Source organism: Lolium rigidum, chromosome 1 (assembly GCF_022539505.1).
Source record: "Lolium rigidum isolate FL_2022 chromosome 1, APGP_CSIRO_Lrig_0.1, whole genome shotgun sequence".
Lineage (NCBI taxonomy): Eukaryota > Viridiplantae > Streptophyta > Magnoliopsida > Poales > Poaceae > Lolium > Lolium rigidum.
In genome coordinates this window covers 121,173,387-121,196,357 of record NC_061508.1, presented here as the reverse complement: position 1 = coordinate 121,196,357, position 22,971 = coordinate 121,173,387, and the positions used below count along the sequence as shown (strand labels likewise).

General features: G+C 45.3%; 2 protein-coding genes across 2 annotated transcripts; one reads left to right on the top strand and one right to left on the bottom strand.

Annotated features, from left to right (window-relative positions):
- The first annotated feature begins 265 nt into the window (after nt 1–265).
- Nucleotides 266–11,724, top strand: LOC124666166 (C2 and GRAM domain-containing protein At1g03370-like). The gene is made up of 9 exons (XM_047203547.1): nt 266–1,280; nt 4,965–6,329; nt 6,900–7,082; nt 7,255–7,538; nt 7,623–7,739; nt 9,018–9,274; nt 9,490–9,667; nt 9,797–10,069; nt 11,000–11,724. Exons 1-9 carry the CDS (start codon nt 932–934, stop codon nt 11,192–11,194), a joined length of 3,201 nt encoding a protein of 1,066 aa, XP_047059503.1. The 5' UTR covers nt 266–931; the 3' UTR covers nt 11,195–11,724.
- A 2,473-nt stretch (nt 11,725–14,197) lies between these two features.
- LOC124681358 (probable E3 ubiquitin-protein ligase XERICO) lies at nt 14,198–15,121 on the bottom strand. Its single transcript, XM_047216288.1, has one exon. The coding sequence runs from the start codon at nt 15,022–15,024 to the stop codon at nt 14,554–14,556; it is 471 nt and encodes a 156-aa protein (XP_047072244.1). The 5' UTR covers nt 15,025–15,121; the 3' UTR covers nt 14,198–14,553.
- Between the last annotated feature and the right edge of the window lie 7,850 nt (nt 15,122–22,971).

Below are 22,971 nucleotides of genomic sequence, written 5' to 3'. Positions count from 1 at the left end.
TCTCAATCATGACCATCCGTCCGGAATCAAATGTCTGGCAGTCCTCTGGCCGTACTCACGATGGCTGCAGTTGTACTTGCGCCGACGAATTCGTCACGGGAAATCTCCCGTCTTCACACCGGAATCCCGAGGTCTTGTACAGCGACGGCGCGACGGCGACCAACGGCAAACGCGGGGAGACCAGGGCCGGAGAAGGACAAGACGAAGAAATTAGCAACCCCGAGCCGAGCCGCCGATTCGGCCGGGGGAATCACCGGCACGCCAAAAAGGCGGATGCGCCGCCGCTAGTTTAATAGGGTGTGCACCATGAAGAACACGATGCCTTTTCTCCACCACCTCCTTCCCACTCGTCGCTTCCTTCCCATTTCGCTCCTCCTGTGTCGTTGACGAAATCTGGCGTCCATCCATCCATGTGGTTGGCTTTGTTTTCCTTTGACTTGATCCAACAAAGAAGACGACTTGGGAGCTAGTATATTGAGGAAGGACTTGCGCGCGGTCTGCCGGTTACTCCCTTCATTTGGTCTCCTCCTCCTCGCCATTTCTCTCGCGCACGTCTGCTTGCTTCTTCTTCCTCCAATCCTCCTGCTCCTGTCCGTCTCGTCTCGGCTCGGCTAAATCTGATCTGGTTCTGGTCGCGCGTCCACATCCAGTGGGGATCCTAGATTTGGAAAGGGAGATTTGCGCCTGGAAAGCGGCCGATGTGCCTGTCGGCCTTGTTTCTTTGCCGGGATTGGTAATGGGCGTGGAATAAGTGATGTGGGTTTGCTTTGCCATTTTGATCTTGGGATTGCCTGTTGGGGAGCAGAGGTAGTTGGCCCGTTACTTGGCAGGAGTGAGTGGTCCTTTTGGTTCTGGGATCGGGGAAAGGAGCAAGCTCCTGATCGATTCTTGCCATTTCTTGGCGGGGGATTTGTGGCTTGAGAAGGTAGAGATGAGGCTGACTGTGCGTGTGATCGGAGCCCGCAACCTGCGCGCCATGGATTTCAACGGCTTCAGCGACCCCTATGTGAAGTTACAGGTTGGGAAGCAGAGGTTCAAGACCAAGGTGGTCAAGATGAACCTGAACCCGGAGTGGGATCAGGAGTTCAGCTGGGTCGTCGCTGATGTCCGGGAAGTGCTCAAGATTGACGTCTATGATGAAGACATGATCGGGACTGACGACTTCCTGGGCCAAGTGACGGTGCCACTGGAGGATATTCTGGCTGCGGAGGACCTCTCGCTCGGTACGCGCTGGTACCAGCTTCTTCCCAAGGGCAAGAGTGACAAGGCAGTTGATTGTGGTAATTGTTTCAACTCTGATTTTTTTTTCCGAGTAGTATTTTCTAATGGTCGTTTGCTATGTTAAATCATGCCTTTTGTCTTTTTGCATATGGATTCAGTATTTGACTTTGTGAAGCTGCAGCATGTGTTCATCTTACTACTAGTACTACCTGTAGGATCTAGAAGGGCATAAATTCTACTTACGTCATTGTGCTCAAAACCATGGTCACTTTTCTTTTTTTTTCCAACTGGGACTTACTCCCTTTTCCATTATAAGCATAACGGAAATACAGATGTTCACACCTGACAACAAAATCTTAATAAAAGGAGCAACAACAGGGATATGCCCAGCAAAGGAAACATCATGGTAGGAAAACCCGCCACTTGATCTCGGCATCGAAAACCAAGCTACGGGGCAAAAAACCTACCCTAACCTACACAGTTCAGATTTTTTGCTATATAACTCCAGCAAACAGCCAACCAAAAGTGATATCCAAAGCAGAGATCAACTACAGCAGGACTTCAACAGCAACAAACATGAGGATTTTTCACTCTCCGCCATTGGTTATCATCAGCAGTCCATGTCCTCCAGAGGAAGTCCCCGGAGCCATCGAAGACTCCTTGGAATGAAGCGCGGACGCCCGCTGGAGCATTTGATCCGCTCCCATCTTGATTCTTCCTCCATCTTCGCGCCCGAACAGACCTGCCCAGTAATGTAACAAGGAACAGATCATAGCAATAGTAACCAAGGGAGAGCGGACAATAGCTTTCTCAAAGGTTATTTTGTTTCTTATACTCCAAATTCCCCAACAAATAGCAGCAAGGAGTAACATATGAAATCTTCTTCCTCGAGGATAAAAACGATATAACCAAGCCACACTCTGCCATAAAGAAGAAGGACACAAAGATGTTCCCAAAATCCCACCCAGGTTGCCCCAGATCACTTTAGCATTGGAGCATTCAAAGAAAAGATGAGTCATCGTTTCTGCCTGTTGACAAAATGAACATAAAGGCGAACCACCCCATTTTCGCTTTTTAAGATTGTCTCTAGTTAAAATAGCATTTTGAAAAAGTTGCCACAAGAAAATCTTGATTTTCAAAGGAACTTTTGCTTTCCAAATCCACTTATTATGGGATCCAGCCAGGTTTTTTTCTAAATGTTGATACATCGACTTGGTGGAGAAACAGCCATTAGCACTCAAACTCCAAGTCACAGTATCCGAGTCCAAGAAACTAGGATAACTCATAGCACGGTTTTTAATAAGCTCCCACTGAGATATCATGTCAGGCAACATTCTTCTCCGAAAAGGAATCACCAAATTACAGCTCATGGCTCTCTCGAATGTCCAATCTTGTTCTTGGCAAATGTCAAAAAGGGCTGGGAAGGATTCACATAGAGGAATATCATCAAGCCAGGGATCCTTCCAAAACCTCACTAGGTTACCTTTTCGTAACAAAACTTTTCTCCCAGCAAAATAGAAATCTTTTACTTTCAATAGATTTTTCCATCCAGGGGAATCATGCGCTCTCTGTTTAACCGAGGCGACTGATTTATTTCTAAGATATTTAGCTTTAATGATTGTTTGCCACAACCCATTTTGTGTCTCTAATTTCCACCACCACTTACATAAGAGACTAATATTTTGCTTCCGAAGGTCCTTGACCCCCAAACCCCCTTTCTTTTTAGATCGGCAAACTCTTGTCCATTTAACCAAATGGTATTTTCTTTTTTTCTTCTTACCAGCCCAAAAGAAACTTCTCCTATGTTTGTCAATTTTTTCCACAAATGTCTTGTTCATCAAGAACATCGACATATAAAAATAGGGAATACCGGAAAGACTAGAATCCAAAAGAACCAAACGTCCTCCAGAGGTTGCCGAGTCACCCCCCCAGGAATCAAGCTTTTTAAGCATCTTAGCATCTAGGAAATCCCAATCAATATTTTTCAAATTGGCGAAGGTAACAGGCATGCCCAGATATTTCATGGGCAGTTGCCCCACTTGACAATTGAACAGATCAGAATAGAATTTTGTTGTATCATTATCCGCATTAATAGAAAATATTTCACTTTTCATGAAGTTAATTTTTAACCCCGACATGAGCTCAAACATGTAAAGCAACAACTTAAGATTCATAGCTTTATCAGGATCATGCGACAAACATAAAACCGTATCATCCGCATATTGAAGAATAGCAACACCATTCCTAACAAGATCAGGAGCCAGACCACTGATCAACCCATTTTGTTGTGCTTGCAAAACCATTTTCGTTAAAGATTCTCCAACCATATTGAACAAAAAAGGAGCCATGGGGTCGCCTTGGCGCACCCCCTTTGCACTCTGAAAATAGGGACCCGTCTCATTATTAATTTTCACACTAACTGTTCCATTATGTAAGGATTGCTTAATCCAAGAACACCACATGGGACAGAAACCTCTCAACTCATGACATCTCAAGAGGAAATCCCAATTAACCTTGTCATAGGCTTTTTCGAAATCGATTTTCAAAATGATACCCACTTGTTTTTTAACATGCACATGATGCATAATTTCATGCAGCGAAAACACGCCATCCATAAGATGTCTATTTTTAATAAAAGCATTCTGCTGAACACTAAAAAGCTTGCTTGCATAAGGTTCAAGACGGATCGTTAGAGTTTTCGTAATCAGCTTATAAATGCATCGGAGAAGACAAATGGGCCTAAACTGCTGAATTTTGTTAGCATCAGCCATTTTCGGTAACAAAGTTATCACCCCATAGTTCAAACGTTGCAGATCCAACGTTCCATTATAGAAACTGTAAAATAAATTCATGATGTCACCTTTTACTATTTCCCAGCAATGCTGGTAGAATTCACTAGGAATATCATCCGGACCCGGAGCACGATTAGTTTCCATAGAGAAAAGGGCTTTTTTAATCTCCTCCACAGTAAAGGGTCTGGTAAGATCCGCATTATCAGCAACATTTAAGGTTTCCTCCTCGGTCCACAAGTTAGGAGATAAATTGAACATATTTCCAGGAGCTGGACCAAACAACTCTTTGTAATAATCAGTAGCATGTTTCAACAAATTCCCCGTGCCTTCCACAAGCACACCATTATCATCTAATGAATGCACTGTATTTCTTCGTTTCCTCCCATTAGCAATTTTATGAAAATAGGATGTGTTTTGATCACCATGCAAAAGCCATCTGGCATGAGACCTTTGATGCCAATACGATTCTTCCTCTGCATGAATATTATAAAGATCTACCATGATTTGAGTCTTTGTTACAACCTCCTCAGGAGTCAACTCCCTTTTCTCCTCCTCTTGTTCTAATGAATCAAGGTTTATTTTAAGTTCAGCTTTTCTCTTTTTAATATGACCAAACAAATTGGACCCCCAGCCTTTGAAATACTTTTTAACACGTTTAAGCTTGATGTTTAACACATCAATAGGATCCGAATTGCTAACAGGTTGTTTCCAAATATCCGTAACCTTCAACAGGAAATCATCGTTGTTCAACCAATTGTTATCAAACTTAAAACCTCTTTTCTTAGGAAGAACTATATTATCTCCAGTATCCAAAACCAGGGGATTATGATCAGATTGGTCTCTCACCAATCTTTTTACAGTGACTAAGGGAAATAGCACCTTTCTGATTTATCATTTGGTCTCACCAACCATGGTCACTTTTCTGATTTATCATTTGGTTGCACCTTGCAGGGGAGATTTGTGTTGCAATATCTCTAGAAACAGGTGGGGCCACACGATCATGGTCTGATACAGCTGAACTAACTGGCATACAGAAACAATATTCATTGGTATCAAGTCCGAGCACTGGATCATCAGCTGCATTAGCTTATCAAGAAAATGAAGCCCCTAAAGGAGATAATGTTATTGAGTATTCTGGTGGAGCTCAAATCCCTGAAGAGGAAATATGTAGCCAAGGGACGGATCAAACAGCCGCGGAGGACAGGTTTAACGTGATTGGTACTGAAATTTCTAATGGAGCAGAAACTCTTAAAACAGAAAAGCTTGAGAGGCCCTCGCTTGTTGATCGTGTCTGTCAAATGTTTGTCAAGAAAACTGACGATCTTTCGTCAACGTCTATGGCAAAGACTGAGGCGTCGGAAGAGATTCAACAAAAATCAGCAGGAGTTGAGGTCCCTGTAAGCCAAACTGATGATATGTCTACAGAAGCTTCATTTGATGAACTCTTGAAATCTTTTGAATCAAAGCATGAAGGAGTCGAAATGCCTGTGAATTTACAAGGAATTCTTGTTAACCAGTCATATTTTACGTCGCCTGGTGATTTGAATAACCTTCTCTTCTCACCAGATTCAGATTTTCGGCCAACATTGATACAGACTCAGGGTTGTACTGATTTCAAAACTGAACCCTGGAGAACTGATAATAGTGGGGAGTCTCTGAAGAGAGTGGTAACCTATACAACTGCACCATCCAAATTGGTTAAAGCTGTTAAAGCAACAGAGGAACAATCTTATTTGAAGGCTGATGGGAAAGAGTATTCAGTTTTAATGAGTGCCAGCACCCCTGATGTTCCTTGCGGTACTTATTTTCGGACAGAGATTCTTTTCCGTATTATGCCAGGTCCGGAACTTGATTCTGAGCAACAGACTTCGCATTTGGTCATTTCTTGGCGCATGAATTTTCTTCAGAGTACTATGCTGAAAAGTATGATAGAAAATGGTGCAAGACAAGGCTTGGAGCAAAACTATGCACAGTTTTCTGATTTACTGGCAGAGAGGATCAAGCCTATTGATGTAGAAGATGCTGGGTCAGACAAGGAACAGGTCTTAGCTTCATTGCAAGGGGGCCAGGAGTCTGATTTGAAGATAGCATTCCTATACTTCTGCAACTTTGGTGTCTTGTCCTCCCTTTTTGTAGCCCTGTACATTGTTGTGCACATTTCACTGGTGAATTCAGGTGCAGTTCAGGGACTTGAGTTTCCTGGATTAGATTTGCCAGATTCACTCAGCGAGATTGTCATGGGTGGGCTATTGTTTCTTCAGGTGCAACACATATTTAAGAAAATCTTGTGTTTTTTTCAGGCAAGGGAACAAAAAGGTACTTTCTTCCCTTTCAATCCTCATTTTCATCACTTTCCATCTGCAATGCGTATGTACCTCCTTGTAAATGGAAGACTCCAGTTATTAATAACCAAGAATATGTTATCAAATAACAAAGTTCAGCTGTGTTGCTGTTTAGCATGCCTTTTGGATATTCTCCACTCCCTTGACATTAACGTGTTGTAAATTAAAAGATCTTTCAATTTGCTTCATGCAAAAGAAATGCAAAACTTCAGTCCTGTCAGTTTTCTCCAAAGAAACCTATGTATTCGTACCATATCGATGATGCAAAGGCGCTTCATGTTATATCTGTTTAGATGGCTTATCTTTATGGCGACTCTATGTGATCCATGATTTGTAATAAGTTTCGAATGTTGCTGGTTGTAAAACTGATTTGTTTTTAATAAAAGAAGCCATATGCATCGATTGATGCAGAGGCTGGGGTATCCCCATTTAGAAAGAAAAAAATCGTACCATATCGATTTGACTCTCATTTCTTGATGTACATTATTGAATCTAGTTGCCATGAATGTGATTTTTTGTTAGGCTAATATTTTTCCTCATGCAGTTGGTGATCATGGCGTGAAAGCAAAAGGCGACGGATGGTTGTTGACGGTTGCTTTGATTGAGGGAACCAAGTTGGCACCAGTCGATGCTACTGGTTTCTCTGATCCTTACGTGGTATTTACTTGCAATGGTAAAACAAAAACAAGTTCAATCAAGTTCCAAACACTTGAACCTCAGTGGAACGGTATGTTATTTGTGAAAAAGTTTCTGATGTTCCTTCATGATCCGTAACATCTTCCATAACCACATATCACTAAGAAAAGTTAACATGGAAATTCCCCCATTTTAGTTGAAAGATAGGGCCGTCTGGTACATGATGTATTGAGCAACTAAATATATTTCCCTAAATCTCGCAGACATCTTCGAGTTTGATGCCATGGATGATCCTCCATCAGTGATGAATGTACATGTGTACGATTTTGATGGTCCATTTGATGAAGTTACCTCCCTTGGACATGCTGAAATCAACTTCGTCAAATCAAACCTGTCAGAGCTAGCCGATGTATGGATTCCTCTTGAAGGTAACTTGGCTAAGTCCAGGCAGTCTAAGTTACACCTCAGAATATTTTTGAACAACTCTAAGGGCACTGGTATGGTCTCCGATTTTCTGAGCAAAATGGAGAAAGAAGTTGGTAAGAAGGTGAGTACTTCCCTTCCCATCTTCTTGAAAGCATACTGTTACTATGTGAGTTTCCCCTAGTCTGATCTGGGTTACTACTGCCAGATGCCATTGCGGTCTCCCCGAAGTAATACTGCATTCCAGGAGCTATTCTCTCTGCCAGCTGAAGAATTTCTCATCAGCAGTTTCACTTGCTACTTGAAGCGAAAATTGCCTACACAGGTACCTCTCAAATTGCAACTGACACTATCATAAAGCGGATAGCCAAACATCAAGGCTTGATGGGGATCAGGGATATTGTAAGGGAGGGTTCGAACATAGACTGGGAGGATAGAAAATCAGGGACAGAATACATTCGTTCTTCTTTGCTTGAGCTCATAACCTAGAATGGATAGCCTTTTATAGAAAAAAAAAGACCATTGTTCTGTCAGGAAATATGCAACTTGATCTATTGCTAAGGCATTAGGCCCATATCTATACATGGTACGAGATAGAGTAGGAAAAGGAAATACATAGTCCTACTAACATATTCAACCTTGAACAATTGCAGAAGTTTAAGTTTCAACCGTGAACTCTGTAACAGTTTGTTTTTTAGCATTGAACTCTTGAGTCAGTTTACTTTACCCCCTTGCCATATCCCAAGTGGTTTTGTGCTAACTAAGATGACAATTGGCGTCAGTTTAAAGTAAACTCCCAAACTTCTAAATCAGTTTAACTCTCTTCTTCTATGTACATGCATTGAGACACAAAGCTTTCCATTTTATCGAAAAAAAGAGAAGTGGTATGACTTATACACATCAAACAATGTAAGTATTTTTTTAGAAAATCAAGAAAAAAAAAGTTTAAAACATAATATATTTGAAAAAATATGGACGGAGTTTTGGAAAAAGTTTTTCAAGATTGACTGTTGAATCCTTTTTCAGTTTGACTATGGGGAAAAACATTTTAGAAACTTCAGATCTATATCTTTGCAGATTTACTATTAAAGAAGTTCAGCTACAGGTCATCTTTTGACTGTTAAATTCTCCTTTACTTGATTTTTATAAAATAAATATTTACGTTGCTGATATGGCAAGGTGCTGACGTGTGTAAGTGACACCACGCGCTTCGTCCTAATCAGCACAAAACTAGTTGGGGTAGGACAATGGGGGTAAAGTAAACTGATTCAGGAGTTCATGGTTAGAAGCAACTGGTTACAGAGTTCAAGGTTGAAAATATGTTATACTTGCAGAATTGTGAATTGTGTACTCTTTAATTAGTTGTTCTTAAAAGATATGGAAATTCATTTATTTGGATATGGCTAACTTGTTAGGATGTACACACTTTTGTATACTATGAGCATCTTGTATTGCCAGTTTCAAACATATATATTGAAAAATGAAATTTAGAAAAAAAATGTGTGTACCAAAGGGTGTCTGATCAAATAGTAAACTAAAAGAAAATGAAATACTTACTAAACGTTCTGTTAATTAACAAGATAATATGTACTTTTCATTTCAGGGCCATCTTTTCTTATCTCCAAGAATTATTGGATTTTATTCAAGCATGTTTGGCCGAAAAACAAAGTTCTTCTTTCTATGGGAGGATATTGAAGACATACAGGCAATTCCTCCATCACTAGCGTCGTGGAGTCCATCCCTTGCAATAACTCTTCACAAAGGTAGAGGGATGGATGCAAAGCATGGTGCAAAGAGCATTGAGAGTGGAAAGCTGAAGTTTTCTCTGCAGTCTTTTGCATCATTTAGTGTGGCCAATAGGTAAATCTCCACCTTTTGGAAATGATATGAATTATTAGCTCCACTAGAATAAACCATTTAAAGGGTTTTTCAGTTACAACGGCCAGTCTAGACCATCGAGAAACATCTGTATTGATACACTAGACCATAGCACCTTGAAATCTCCTTTTGCATGTCATTATGATTCTTGGCATTTCAGTCTGGCCCTTATAGATATTTTTTGGGATGCTTTACAGGACGATAATGGCTTTATGGAAAGCAAGATCTTTGAGCTCCGAGTCCAAAGTACAGATTGCTGAGGAGCAATCCCAAGATAAAACTCTTGAGAGCGAAGACAGTGGAATTTTTCTTGGTGTTGAGGACTCCAAGAGCCTTCAGATGAGCGAAGTTTTTTCCTCAACCATATCTGCTAATGTAATTCAAGTTAATTTATACACGCCGTGGCAAATTTAATTTGCACCTGAGTTGCACCTGCAAGTTCTGTAACTTCTTATGATTAAATTTATCACAAAGTTGAACTGAAATGAATGTTCCTTTTGCCAGATGAACTCACTTATGGAGTTGTTTGAAGGAGGTTCGTTGGAGATGAAAGTCATGGAGAAAGTTGGCTGCCTTAAATACTCCGCTACACAATGGGAATCAGATAAACCCGATGAATCTCAAAGACAAATTCATTACAAGTTCAGCAGGAGGTTGTCTCCTGTTGGAGGAGAAGTGACTGGTACCCAACTGAAATCTCCTATGCCCAATAAGAAAGGGTGGATTATAGAAGAGATCATGGAACTTCAAGGGGTCCTCCTTGGTGACTTCTTCACGGTATGTGGATATACTCAAATCTTCTATGCGCAGCTCTTAGAAAAAAACAAAACCATGCTTATACTAGTGGCTAAGCGTCTAAGAGTAGCACAATCTCAACGCAAAATCTTCGCTTCTCGATGCATTGATACAAAAAGAAGTTTATATACACGGCTAGGACTCACATGCACATGACTGAGCTACATTGGCGATGCCCTTCTTGGGCATAGTGATTGGAGCCCTTCCACCCTAGCCGATGCCCATAGCCAGGCCTGATTTGATATGGTTCACCCTCATACACAAGCATTGCAGTGTTTTCCATGTGGACCAAGCCGTGAGCTGCACCAGCGAGGAGGAACCCTTCCTCTGGCAGTTACATGATCTTCATGTGACACCTTTCACAATGCCTAGAAAACTTCTGCCTTTGAAAGATGGTGCGGTTTTTCACTTCATGACATCTGTTCTGTATATTGAAGTGTTCTATTGTCCTTGAAGTACATCGCTTTAGTTACACTAATTGGTTGAAATCTTCGGTGAGATAGAGGATTTTAGTTTGACTCAGAAGGTCAGTATTAAGTACTAGAACTTTGGCTTTTTATATAGACTATCCTCCACTGGTTAGAAAGATGAAACAATTTCAATGCACGACCGAAACCGTAGTAGTACAGTAATCAATCTGAGTACAGATTTTCTGTCAGGTACACATGACTTGTGATGCATAAATTAGTGATTGATGTTTGTTCTGGTTTTTTACATATGTCGAGCCAAACATTATGTAGGTTGCGAGTAAATGTTTGTTCTGGTCTTTCATGTATGTGTACCCAAATATCAAATTAAACACGTTCCAACTTCTTCCTTTGTCTATTCAGAGCAAATCAAACTGATTTGTTTTGGATAGAACCAGAATAATAAATATTGTAAATGACATATACACCTGGCTTTTGCGTGCAGCTTCATATAAAATATCAGATCGAAGACCTTGCTCCTAAACAAAAGGCGTGCAGCGTCCAGGTCTATCTTGGAATCGAATGGTCAAAGAGCACCAGGCACCAGAAGAGAATCGAGAAGAACGTTCTCTCAAGCTCATCTGCTCGCCTAAAGGAGATGTTCAGCCTTGCATCGAAGCAGCTCCCGCAAGCCCGATAGGACCATTCATCCGTGACAAACCCCTGTGCATAATACTGAATGACCGGACATACTCTGACCGCCGGTAATGATCTTCTGTACATACATTGCTTGACTGAAGATACACGCCGGACGGGCGACTGATTCATTCTTTAGACCATTTTAGAGGCGAGCTTTGCAAATCCAACCCATTTGCAGCAGCCGAGCCATTGTGGCTGAACTCAGGACTCCAATCCATTTGTTATGTTGCGCTGTGTCTGACAAAATGTATCACAGATAACAGCAATTAGACCAAACCATGATACCGGCCTCTGTATGGGGTGATGAACTACAGTGACACCAGGAGGACCTACAGCTTGTTTCTGTGTAGACTAGTGTGTGTGTGTGTGTGTGTGTTTCTACATGGACATACATAGGATTGCAGTACTGTGTTCTGCGTATCTTTTTTGTACATGGAATTGAACCATTTGAAACCTTTGCTTCAAAGATCACGTGTTGAACTGCACGGAAGCAGAAATAAGTGATCCAATAAAGTTGTGAAGTTCAGAGACTGTTCCTGTGTTAAGGTGTTATATCTTCTTCCTTTCTGTTGGGGGGATAGGGATAGCGAAGGCATGAATATGGAGAAGCTAACAAAACCGCTATGCTGAAAAGGACCGGTAGTGTACTATTCTTATCCCCGTCCGTGGAATGCAAAATTGGACTCCCGAGTTTGATACTCTGGTCTAACCAACTTGTCTCTGTTGAATAGTAGAATTTGTGGAACTCAGAGCATTGCCTTTGAGAATTCCTCACTGAACTATCACCTCATCGTGTAAATAGAAACAAATAAGCTGTTGCCGAGATAACATGATTGGAAAAAACAAAACGCTTCGGCCCGTCCTGTCGCTCCCCGCGGGCGACGGGCGGGCGATTCCCCCCAAACCCTAGCCCCAGCCCCTTCTCCCCGCTCCCCCCGCCGCCGCCGCCGGCGTCAGCCGCCGGGCAAAGCCCAGGCGGTGCCGGCGGCGGCGGGCTCTTGGATCTTGTTCGTGCGGAGGTGGCGTGGGGCCTCTCCCTCGGGCGGTGGAGATCCTCTACGAGGAGGCGACGGCACCTTGCGCGGCGGGCCGGCGCGCCGCGGCGAGGCGTTTCCTCGAGGTCGAGGCGGCGGAGCTCAGCGGCGTGTCGCCTCCTCGCGGGCGACGACCGCGTCTTGTCGGCTTCTACGGGTCGCTCCCGGCGGTCACGGCGAGGGCCCGCTGTTTCGCGTGTGCGCCTCGGAGGCGCCCTTCGCGTCCGCCGTTGGCATGCTACGGCGGCCTTCTTCGTCTCCGGCGGGTGGCCAAGCTCCTCGTCGGCGCCTCGCGTTCACGATGAGCTCGGCCCCGGCCATGGGATGGCGGCGACGGGCCTAGATCCGGGTTGGTGGGCCTAGGTTTGGGCCGTTTCCGGGTGTTCTCGGTAGGGGCCAGGACACCACGGGTCTCTCGCGGGTTTGCTCCGGCTCGGGGAGAGCTTGGGACCTGTGGCCGGTAGGATGGTGCGGCTACGGCATGGTGACGGATCGCCGCCGTCGATGTTCCGATTTCCTCCGGCTACATCGACAACCGCGAGGGCGGTTCGTCTCGGTTCTTCCCATCTGGGTTGGTTTTGCGGGGTGCGGCCTACAGAGACGCCAGCGGGTCTGATGGTGTGTCCGCGAAAGCAACGCAAGGCTTAGGCCACTGCCGGCGACGACGACGTCTACGGATGCCGTTTACCTTCTTGGAGGCGTGGCCACGACACACATCCTGCTGCTGGTTGCCTCCCTTGGGCACTGTCTGCTGCCCTGTTGACTTGCGAGTTCTCCGAGTTCCTCCTCGGATTTCCTTCTCGTCGATGCACTTCGCGTCTTGATGCGACCGAGCTTCACATAGACGGTGTGCCCCGAGTTCGCGTGACCACTCTCGGGCCTAGGGTGGCCGTTGGAGTTGAGGTCGGCGCAGGGGGACACTCGGTGGTTTTCATTAGCTGTGGGATGTCCCGATGTCGGTTGCAAAGACGAGAGGTTTTCCGTGGGGTGGGTGTTTGTAGCCCATGCGAAAGCATTGCACGGCCCCTCTCGTGCCGACGGCCGACGACGCTTGTGAGCGCCGTTTCCCTTCCTGGAGGCTCTGTCGTGAAGGTTGCCCCCTTTGAACTCCGGAGTCTCACTCGCTCTCTTGCGCGGTTAGCTAGCTCCCTTGGCGTCGGTGGTCTTCCGCTTGGCGGCCCGGCGTGCTTCTTCAGTTTGGTGCAGTTCCTCGGAGCGGCGGCTCGGTGCGCGAAGTTTCCAGCCGAGCTGCCGGTGTTTTGCTCGAGCCCTTGGACTCCTTTGTTTCTATCTTTGTTTAGGCTCTAGCTCAGCACATTTGCTTGTAACGCTAGCTGGCAACCCCAGTTTTTCGCTTTCTTTTCCGGTTGTGGTTGTTCTTGATGTAATCCTGGCCGTGATGGCTTTGTTAATTCAAAGTCGGGCTCGTCGAGCCTTCAGTTTAAAAAAGATAACATGATTGGCAGGCAGGCAGATAACTGGTGAATGAAACAAGAGGAGGGTGAATTGATGGGCACATTCATGGACGCAGACGCGGACACGGGGAGTGCGGCCATGTCGACAGGCACGCACGCAGCCCATGTGACTCACATACTAGTACTACACAGCCCCTCGTCGCCGTGCCTTTCAGCGCCCAACGAATTGCGTCTAGACATATCCTCCCGCCCGGTGACCTGCTCTGCTCCCCATCCCCAAAAATATCTTGTGTCGACCATTCCCTCTAGAACATTCTCTTTCTTTCCTCCTCCCACGCAAGAAGAATTGTTGACGTTTTTCCTCTGAAAAAGTTTCTATTTCTACGTGCGCCCATACTACTTTTGTTTCTATATATAATAATTTGACAGATGCATCGAAATTCAGTTTAATTCCTGGAGAAAGACAGAATTTGAGTTTAATTGCTGTACTATCGATGAGCAGCACAATTACTACATGAAAAAAGAACAAAACAAGAAAGGCAGAAGGAGCTCAACTTTGATGTCATGGATATTATCTTCATCATCTCTTTGAATTGCATAAGCAGCGGTGTACACAGAAGCGCTACACCCTCCATGTCCATGGGATGGGAGCACTCGGCGGATATTTACAAGGTACAGCAGCAGCGCAACAAAGGAAGAAGAAGAGGCCACTCTAATAAGAAGCGGCACTACTACTGTAAAACATTAGAGTAAATAAAAGAGAAGGAACTAAATGGGGGTGGAGCTAGAGCTAAATGGGGGATGGATGGATCCTCAATTTTCCTATGCGCGCGCACACGGCAGCAGGGCGCAGATGGAGCTGGCTCCGCGCGCGGTGGTGAATCGAATCGACGGCGACGGCGGCAGATCTCTCAGTGAACCCGGGCGAAGCCGAGCGAGGGCGGGTCGTCGGCGGCGGGGAGGAGGCGGAGGCGGCAGAGCGGGCAGGTGGCGTGGTCGTAGTCGAGCCACGTCTCGAGGCAGGCGCGGTGGAACAGGTGGCCGCAGGGCAGCCGGTTCACCACCGACTCCGGCTCGAACCTGGCCAGGCACACGCGGCAGTCCGGCGCGCCGCCGCGGCGCCCGCGCCCGAACAGCGCCGGGGTGAAGCTGGTCCGGAACCTGTCCGCGAGGGTGGGCCCCGCGGGGGCGCGCGCGGGGGAGGAGGACGGGATGGCGAGGGGCTGGTCGTCGTCCTCGCCCCAGGCGGGCGGCACGGGGAGGCCGACGAAGGCCATGGCCGCGCGCACCAGGTCGGAGAGCACGGCGATGGACACCGCCGTGTTGTAGAGGAGGAAGATGAAGAGGTTGTCCTTGGGCGCCGGCATGCTCGAGAGGCCCATCTCGCCGGAATTGGCTCCGGGGGCTGGAGTGGGTTGTGATTTGGGGGTTTCCGGCGGGTGGTGGTGGTGGTGGGTGCGACCCTGCGGCAGAGGTGGGGATGGATGGTGCTGGGGAGAGTGGGAGGAGGAGGCGACGTATTTATAGGCCTTTCAGCTGCCTTTTTCCAGTGGTGAGTAAACGGCAAGGAAAGCCGGCGCTGATTCACACGCACAGTTCGTTCAGGCTGGGAAAAGTTACCGGAGACAATGGACTGCCAGGATGATTGTTGCCATCTCTTCTTGACCCGCCGCCCCAGCCACCCATAGTGCGCCGAGTGGACTCATCCAGTGCACAATGCAGTCGACCCACCCGGTTACAATAGGCGTTGACAACAGGTCAGAAAATTCTCCATATGGTATATTTCTTGAAAGATCATAACCTATAGTTCAAATGTGGACTTATCACGGTTAATTCGATTAAGTTAATATTATTCACAGATGCCGCAAGATGAAACTTTTTTGATCCCTTAGCTTGCGCAAAACCAATGCGTGAGGTGGGAGACATTTCCTTTCTAGAACCCGCTAGCATACCAACACGCGAAAGAGGGACTATTCAGTGTCGCGTTGCGTCAGTGGCGAAGTAGGCGACGAGAAAAGAATGAGGTGGCATCTAAGATGACACAAGCGAGTGGAAACCGCAGGGTGCTGGCATCACAAAAAGGAGGAGTAAAGGATATGCATCCACCGAGTTGGGACGCTCATCCTCCTTTCTGACGCGGCACACCGTCAGAGGATAGGGATACGCATCCACCGATGGTGGTAGTTGGGATGCTCATTCTCCTTTCTGACGCGGCACACCGTCAGAGGATAGAGATACGCATCCACAGACGGTGGTAGTTGGGACGCTCATCCTTCTTTCTAACGCGGCACACCGTCAGAGGATAGGGATACACATCCACAGACGGTGGTAGTTGGGACGCTCATCCTTCTCCCCTGACGCGGCACACTGTCAGAGGATAATGATACACATCCACCGACGGTGGTAGTTGGTACGCGTATCCTCCTCTCTGGCGCGGCACACAGTTAGAGGATAATGATACGCATCCACCGACGGTGGTAGTTGGTACGCTCATCCTCCTCTCTAACGCGGCACACAGTCAGAGGATAATGATACACATCTACCGACCGTGGTAGTTGGTATGCTCACCCTTCTTTCCGACGCGGCACTCCGTTAGAGGATAATGATACACATCCACCGACCGTGGTAGTTGGTACGCATATCCTTCTTTCTGACGCGGCACACTGTCAAAGGATAAGGATAGTGCAACCAAAGTATGATAGGCATAAATTACCAAAAGAGAACATATGCAACAACAAGATTCATTGAATTAACCCAACATAAAAGGCGTGTCTTGAACAAGTCAAGTTACTTCCATATATTGCAAGCATAGAATCATCAAGACCACAAAGCAGGCATTCTCCATATAGATCTCTTGAAAGTTCAATACCTTGTTCGGTAAATATGTACTAGTTACTGCAATTAATTAAGTAAAGCTATTCTTGGACGCCGTGCAGTGAAACATTTTATCCCTTCGCATCGACAAAACAAAGGCACGAGGTGGGTGACTTTCCATTCCAGAAATTTCTCTACGAACAAGCAAAAGAGGGACATTCCAATGTCATGTTTTGTTGGTAGCAAAGTAGACGAGGGAAATAATGAGGTTGCCTCTAACTTGACGCAATAAAGTGGAAATTGAAGGATGTTGGCATCACATTTTCTTGCCCATGAAAATGAGAAGCAAAGGGTATGCATTCACCGACGGTGATAGTTCGTATGCTCATCCTTCTCTTTGACGCGGCACACTGTCATCAGATGAGGAGATAGTGACACGTGGAGAAGATAGACGTAAATTAGCGGAAGAGAACATATGCAAAAAAATCATGAATTAACCCAAGACGCAAACCACGTCTCGGCTAACTCAAGTTAATTCTAGATATCACATGCAAAGAATGTGGGGTTAACCCCATAAGGTAGTTGTTCTCCATATAGATTTCTTCAAAGTTCAAAACATCGTTCGAATGTGGGTTTGACTCAGTAACTATGGTGAAGTTAAATTATTCCCAAATGCCATGAGATGAAACTTTTTTTATCCTGTCTCCTCCACAAAACCGAGGCGTGAGGTGGGTGACTTTCCTTTCTAAAAATTGCTAGGACCCGGACACGGAAATGAGGAACACTCTAATGTCATGTCGCGTCGTTAGCAAAGAAGGTGACAAAAAGAAGAGGTCACCTCTATGTTGACGCAAGAGAGTGGAAACTGAAACATGCTAGCATCGCAATTTCGTGTGCATAAAAAGGATGAGTGAAGGAAACGCATCCACGGACAGTGGTAGTTGGGATGCTCATCCTTCTTCCTAACGCGGCACACCGTCAGTGGATAAGGATGGTATAACCCGGAGAAGATAGTGTAAACTAGTGGAAGAGGATGCACGGAAAAAAATGAGTTAACCTTTTTTTTTTCTTGGGAAGAGGTAACCCTAAATCACAAACACTCAAATTTTCTTACTTCTTCCTCCAAACTCTCCAAACCCGTCTTGAGGATCTCTTTACTCGTTCGATTTATTATCAAGTCCTCTTGCACAAACGATCTAAGGTGTGTTTCTCCTCTGATCCCTTAATTACTTTTTGCAAATATTTGCCCAACATCTTATTTCCAATCATAGTTCATAGATGAATAAGAATGGTTTTTGTTGAACATATTTTGAAGTATTTTTTTGAGGTGATCTTTACACTTACTTGTTGAGAGGACCAATTACTACTCTAATATATTGGAACCAAGGTGCTAAATTTTTCCAAGTTTACCATTGATAGATATGAACACCAGGGGACAAGCCCAGAAGAGCAAGACCACCGAGGATGAGTACCTCGGGATCACGCTAGGGATGAAGCAAGACTTCGCCCGCTTCAAGCAGCTCTGTGCACGAACCATCACGTCCACCAAGTGGTCATGTCCCACCATTGTTAACCATCTTAGGATAGGTAACGATTTCAATACGCTTATTACTAATATGGGGTTGCAAGAATTTGTCTAACAGGACGCCCTGACCTATCGCCGCTTAACTCTGGAGTTGTTGACAATATTGAAGCACACCATGCTCGTCTTCCTTGGGAGCACGAACGAAGGTGTGGATAGAGTCACCTTCATCTGATGATCCGTAAGTATGACATGATTCTTAGCGAGTGGTGTGATCACTTCAGATTCTTCAATGGAGATGACCATGTCCGCTCTGCAAACCGATGTTTGAATCCATCTCCCTTATTTTATTTTCATTAAATGGGCATATTTGAGAATTTCCCTAAGAAAAATCACATTAAAAGTCATGTCTTCACTATTTGTACTATGTTATTGCTAACATTTGCAGATACATGGTGAGTACGCAAGAGTCAATGAGAACGATGAGACATCCTCGCCAAAGCTGTTATCCTAAATCATCTACCTTGATTTGGAGAGTGTTGGTCCCCTGATCCCTGTCACTGTGAGAGTGTCCCGCGCTATTTAAGGCAAGTTACCAAGTTGAATCTACCCTAGCTATCGTGCCATCTGGTTAACGTTTTAAGAAAGCAAATTAGTAGTACGTGGCAGAGATGGCCTATACACAGTTGCCGGATAAGATCATAGCAGCTGACGAGACTACATAAATCACTAAAACATCCAAATTGTACGAAGGCATGCAGCTAGATCTGATCCTGATGTCGCATTAGGTGCAGTGCATGCGTTGTTGATCTTGGTGAGCTGTCAGTTCGGCATCAGACGCTAGCACGGTAGGACTCCAATGTTTCTTTCATGGTTGCATCACACCATATAAGTATATACCAGTCAAGTAATGATTTTTTTTAAAATCTTTTGCTTCTAAATAACAGAGAGGGGATTTAAAAGGTGAACGAGTTATTCGTAACTGTTGCTAAAATGCGAGTCCATGACGTGACAATGGGCGAACCCAAACTCGTCAAATCAATTTTGCCAAAAAAAAATTGCTACGGAAAGAAACTGCTCCACGCTTACTCGTGACGCCGATCGACGTGTGTGGATTGTTCTTGTTTTCCTGTCGACTGAAAATATGCCCGACCATTTTTAACCTGGGCTAGACTGGCGAGTTTATGTACGGCAGTAGTAATTTCCATGGGAAGAGGACAAATTAACAAGCAAAGACGTGACCATCACGCTGAAGGCTGAACGCTATCGAAGCTTCTCCTACGCCCATACGCTCGCACGTACACGCGGCCGGGCTCACTCACCGGCGAGAGCGACGCGGTCGCCGACGGCGACGTGCCGATGGCCCTGCCGGATGGTCGACACGGCGGCTCCCAGTCAGGCCGGATGGTTGCCGTCTGTCCGTGGACCAGCTGAGCTATCGCCAACGGAATTTGTAGGTGAACAAGGATGAGTGGGAAGAGGGACAGCGTCGTTGCTGCGATGACGATGTGATCGAAAGGGACAGGGGAAAAATCTGGGTTAACGCGCATTCCGGGTTGAATTTTGCTGATTAGTTCGGTTCGACTGTTGACTCATGATTGGTACAATTTAACTTTGGCTAATCTCTGAGGCATGCTAACCTTTGAACTAGTATGGCTCGTAAGGACTCTTGGCAGGACAGAGATTTGGTTCACATGATTACCAGTGATCTCTTTATTCAAATAAATTAAAAATAATATCTCTAAGTTTTAAAATATTCTGAAAACAGATCATGGCGTAGTCAGTAATGTATCTCACAAACGAGCAAATTTTCAATCGGAAACAATGTGTAGTTTGGGCTACACAAAAACACAAAAAATGAAGATCTAAACATAGTGATTTCAAATCTCTAAAAAAGACAGATTTTTTTTTATTTCTATGTAGCTCAGAATACAAAACATTTGAAACTTAAAATTGTGCACATTAGTAGGGTATACCATTAGCTACTATTAGAAGAAAAAAATCATAATTTGTAAAACCTATAAATAAAATTCACTCTGCCGCCAATACTTCTAGCATCGCTTAAACCGAGCTGAGGCTTTGGTGGCCACAGGGGTAAAGCATTTGTGTCATGTATTTTTGGGAAAGTAATCCCTTTTGTAGCTTTTGGATTTTGAAACTTATCGTCATGACGCTCCTTCTTAATTAGTGAATGGAAGTAAAATTGCCTCCACGTTTAAAAAAAAGACTGTGTTGTGAGCTTTGGTTGAACCCACAAGAACTTTACCATGTCAACTTTGTTTTTCCATCACGTTTTTCACCAACATAAAAAATATATTGTTTAACAATTTAGGAGAAAAAAATAGTGGCTCAAACTGTCAAAGACGAGTTACATGAATTCTTATTAACGAAACATACATGCAGTCACCTGCAGAATCTTTAATTAAACTGCAATCCACTTGTTTTGGTTGGGAGAAAAAGAAAGAAATATTACCACTACTCTCTCCCGTCACTAATATGAGATGTTTTAATTTTTAATAAATTTATCTATTTTGGTACCTATCTAGGGTGTGTATCTAGTTTACTTTAAAATACCTAAAACATCATATTTGAGAACGAAAGGAGTAGTTAACAAAATGCGGTATGCATGTGTGCTTTAACATTGTCCTTTGCAGGTGTTGATTATCCTGAATTTTGGGTGGAGACAAGACAAGGACGCGCCGTTCTTGGATGCGGTTGAGACCTCCGACACCGCGAATATGTTTTGCATGATTTGCATGTACAAAACGCCATTAATTAAGCTGGTGCCTGTGCGGGCAACATACTAAACACGTTAACTGGTACGGAGCCGGCGCTGTGTTGGACGCAGTTAGCAGAATATGCACAACTGGGCCTAGTATATATCGTATGGAAGTAGGAAACAATATAGGATTCCTACAGAACTCTGCCTGAGCCGCAAGAGGTCAAGCAAGTAAACAAGACGAGTTGAGCAACTGGTGGTTAGTTTATTGCTTAGCGAGATTGCGTTCGGAGATTTTGCTGGTATGGGCACATGTGGAGGGCGCTAATCCATATCAGGCAGCCGACGAGAAATTCAGGGGTCAATTCATTGCGGTACTATATTCGATCAAATTAGGCGAGAGCTGATGCCGGTGGACGTTATCTTATCTTTGCTTTTCTGCCATTAGAGTGGTGTAGTACAAAAAGTAGTGAACCACCCCACTCCAATCCACTGATCATTGCATAAAGTGCATGGTTTATCCACCTTAACAAGATGTGGTATTTTTGTTTGTTTATTAATGATGTTTTAGTCGAGCTCCGGTTTAGCTGTGATCGTTCTCGAAATAGCATTTTACTCCACTTTATAAATAATAAAGCTTAACGGTTAAATAAATATAAAGTGATGAGGGGACTCTTTTACAACTGGATCAAAAATAAAAGACAAGACTAGGAACACCCCCGTCCTCCAAAACACACTCAAGACTACCGACTAGATATGTAAGCATGCCTCCTTGTGAAACCATCGTACATCGTCGCCCCGCACCCACCAAGCTACCGTTGGATAAAGGGTGGCCTGCCCTCTCGCTTTGGGCCGTGGAGCTTCGATCCTGCCAGCATACACCAAGTACCGAGACCGGGAACAACAACGTCACGTTTATATGATTGGAGACAACCGAGAACTCCACACACATCGGGGCCGATTTGAGTTGAGATAGGACCTAAGCATGCTCAAAGATGACAATGACGCCGCCTAGACCAAAACGGTCAAGGGAATCCACCTGGAGCCTTGGGGCGAGGAGGTAGCCACAACGTCGCTCCCAAGAGAGGGTCACACCACCTTAAGGCATCGCCACCGCTGGCGTCAGAGCGCCGATCTTTTGCTCGAAATCACCCCCACGCGACCCCACGGTACAACGAATTTCCCTCTGCAGACAAATCGAACCTCCATGACGCAACATGGGAGTCGCTACTGTCGAAGCACCGCCAACATCATGATCCCTGCCGCCCACTTGTTGCCACCCACATAGCCAGTCACCACCACCTCCAACGCTGCTCGCCGGAGAGCCGACCGTGCAGTACTTATTTGAGAGACGTCGCACTCGCATCCATGTCGCACCGGAGAGGCAGCAAAACACCACTACAACGAGCCAACAACACGGATGTGAGAGGACAGTGCTAGATCTAAGCCAACCTGGCCCAACATGGGTAAAGGAATGCCACTGGGGCTGGTACGACAGTGACCTTGCGACAACGGGTAAGGGGGAGGGCCAGAAGAGAGGATGTCTAGGTTTCCCGATGATATTCGATGATTTGCTGAAGTTCTCTCTAAAATTTGATTATTTGCGGAATGGCCACCACATGTCAAGGTGTGGAAAATAATCTAATTGCAAAAAAACAAAACCCCACATGTCATCCAAGGTGTGAAAAATAACCCTTTTTCGTGAGACGCGGACCTTGTTGGAAGGATTCGGTAAATGTGCACTACTCATATACTTGGAACGCCTGCGGCAGACCAACCTATTTAGGACACTAAATATATTTGTTTTGATCCGTTTGGGGTGGCCCAAAAGGGGTGTGTTAGACTGTGTATTATGTATATGTATCTGTAACACTGTATGTACCATTTGGTACCCCTATATATATGAGATAGGCCACGCCCTAGAGCCTCGAGCCAGTTCCTCCCAAAACCCTCTCACATTAACATGGTATCAGAGCACCGCAATTAGGGTTACCCCCCCAGCCGCCGCACCTCTCTCTTAGCCGCCGCCACCGATCTTATCCTGCCTCCACTGTCCCTGCCATAGATCCGTCCTCCACTGCCCCGGCTATGGCCTCCACTGTCCCTGCCATCGATCCGGCCTCCACTGCCCCCGCCATCCCGCCGTCGCTTACTCGGCTCCTTGCCACGAGCGCCATGAGCCAGATTGCATCGTACAGCACGACCCGCCCGCTACACCTAGAGGCGGGCGGCTTTTCTGGCTTCTCCGGCGCGTTCCCGCCGCCACCGCCCACC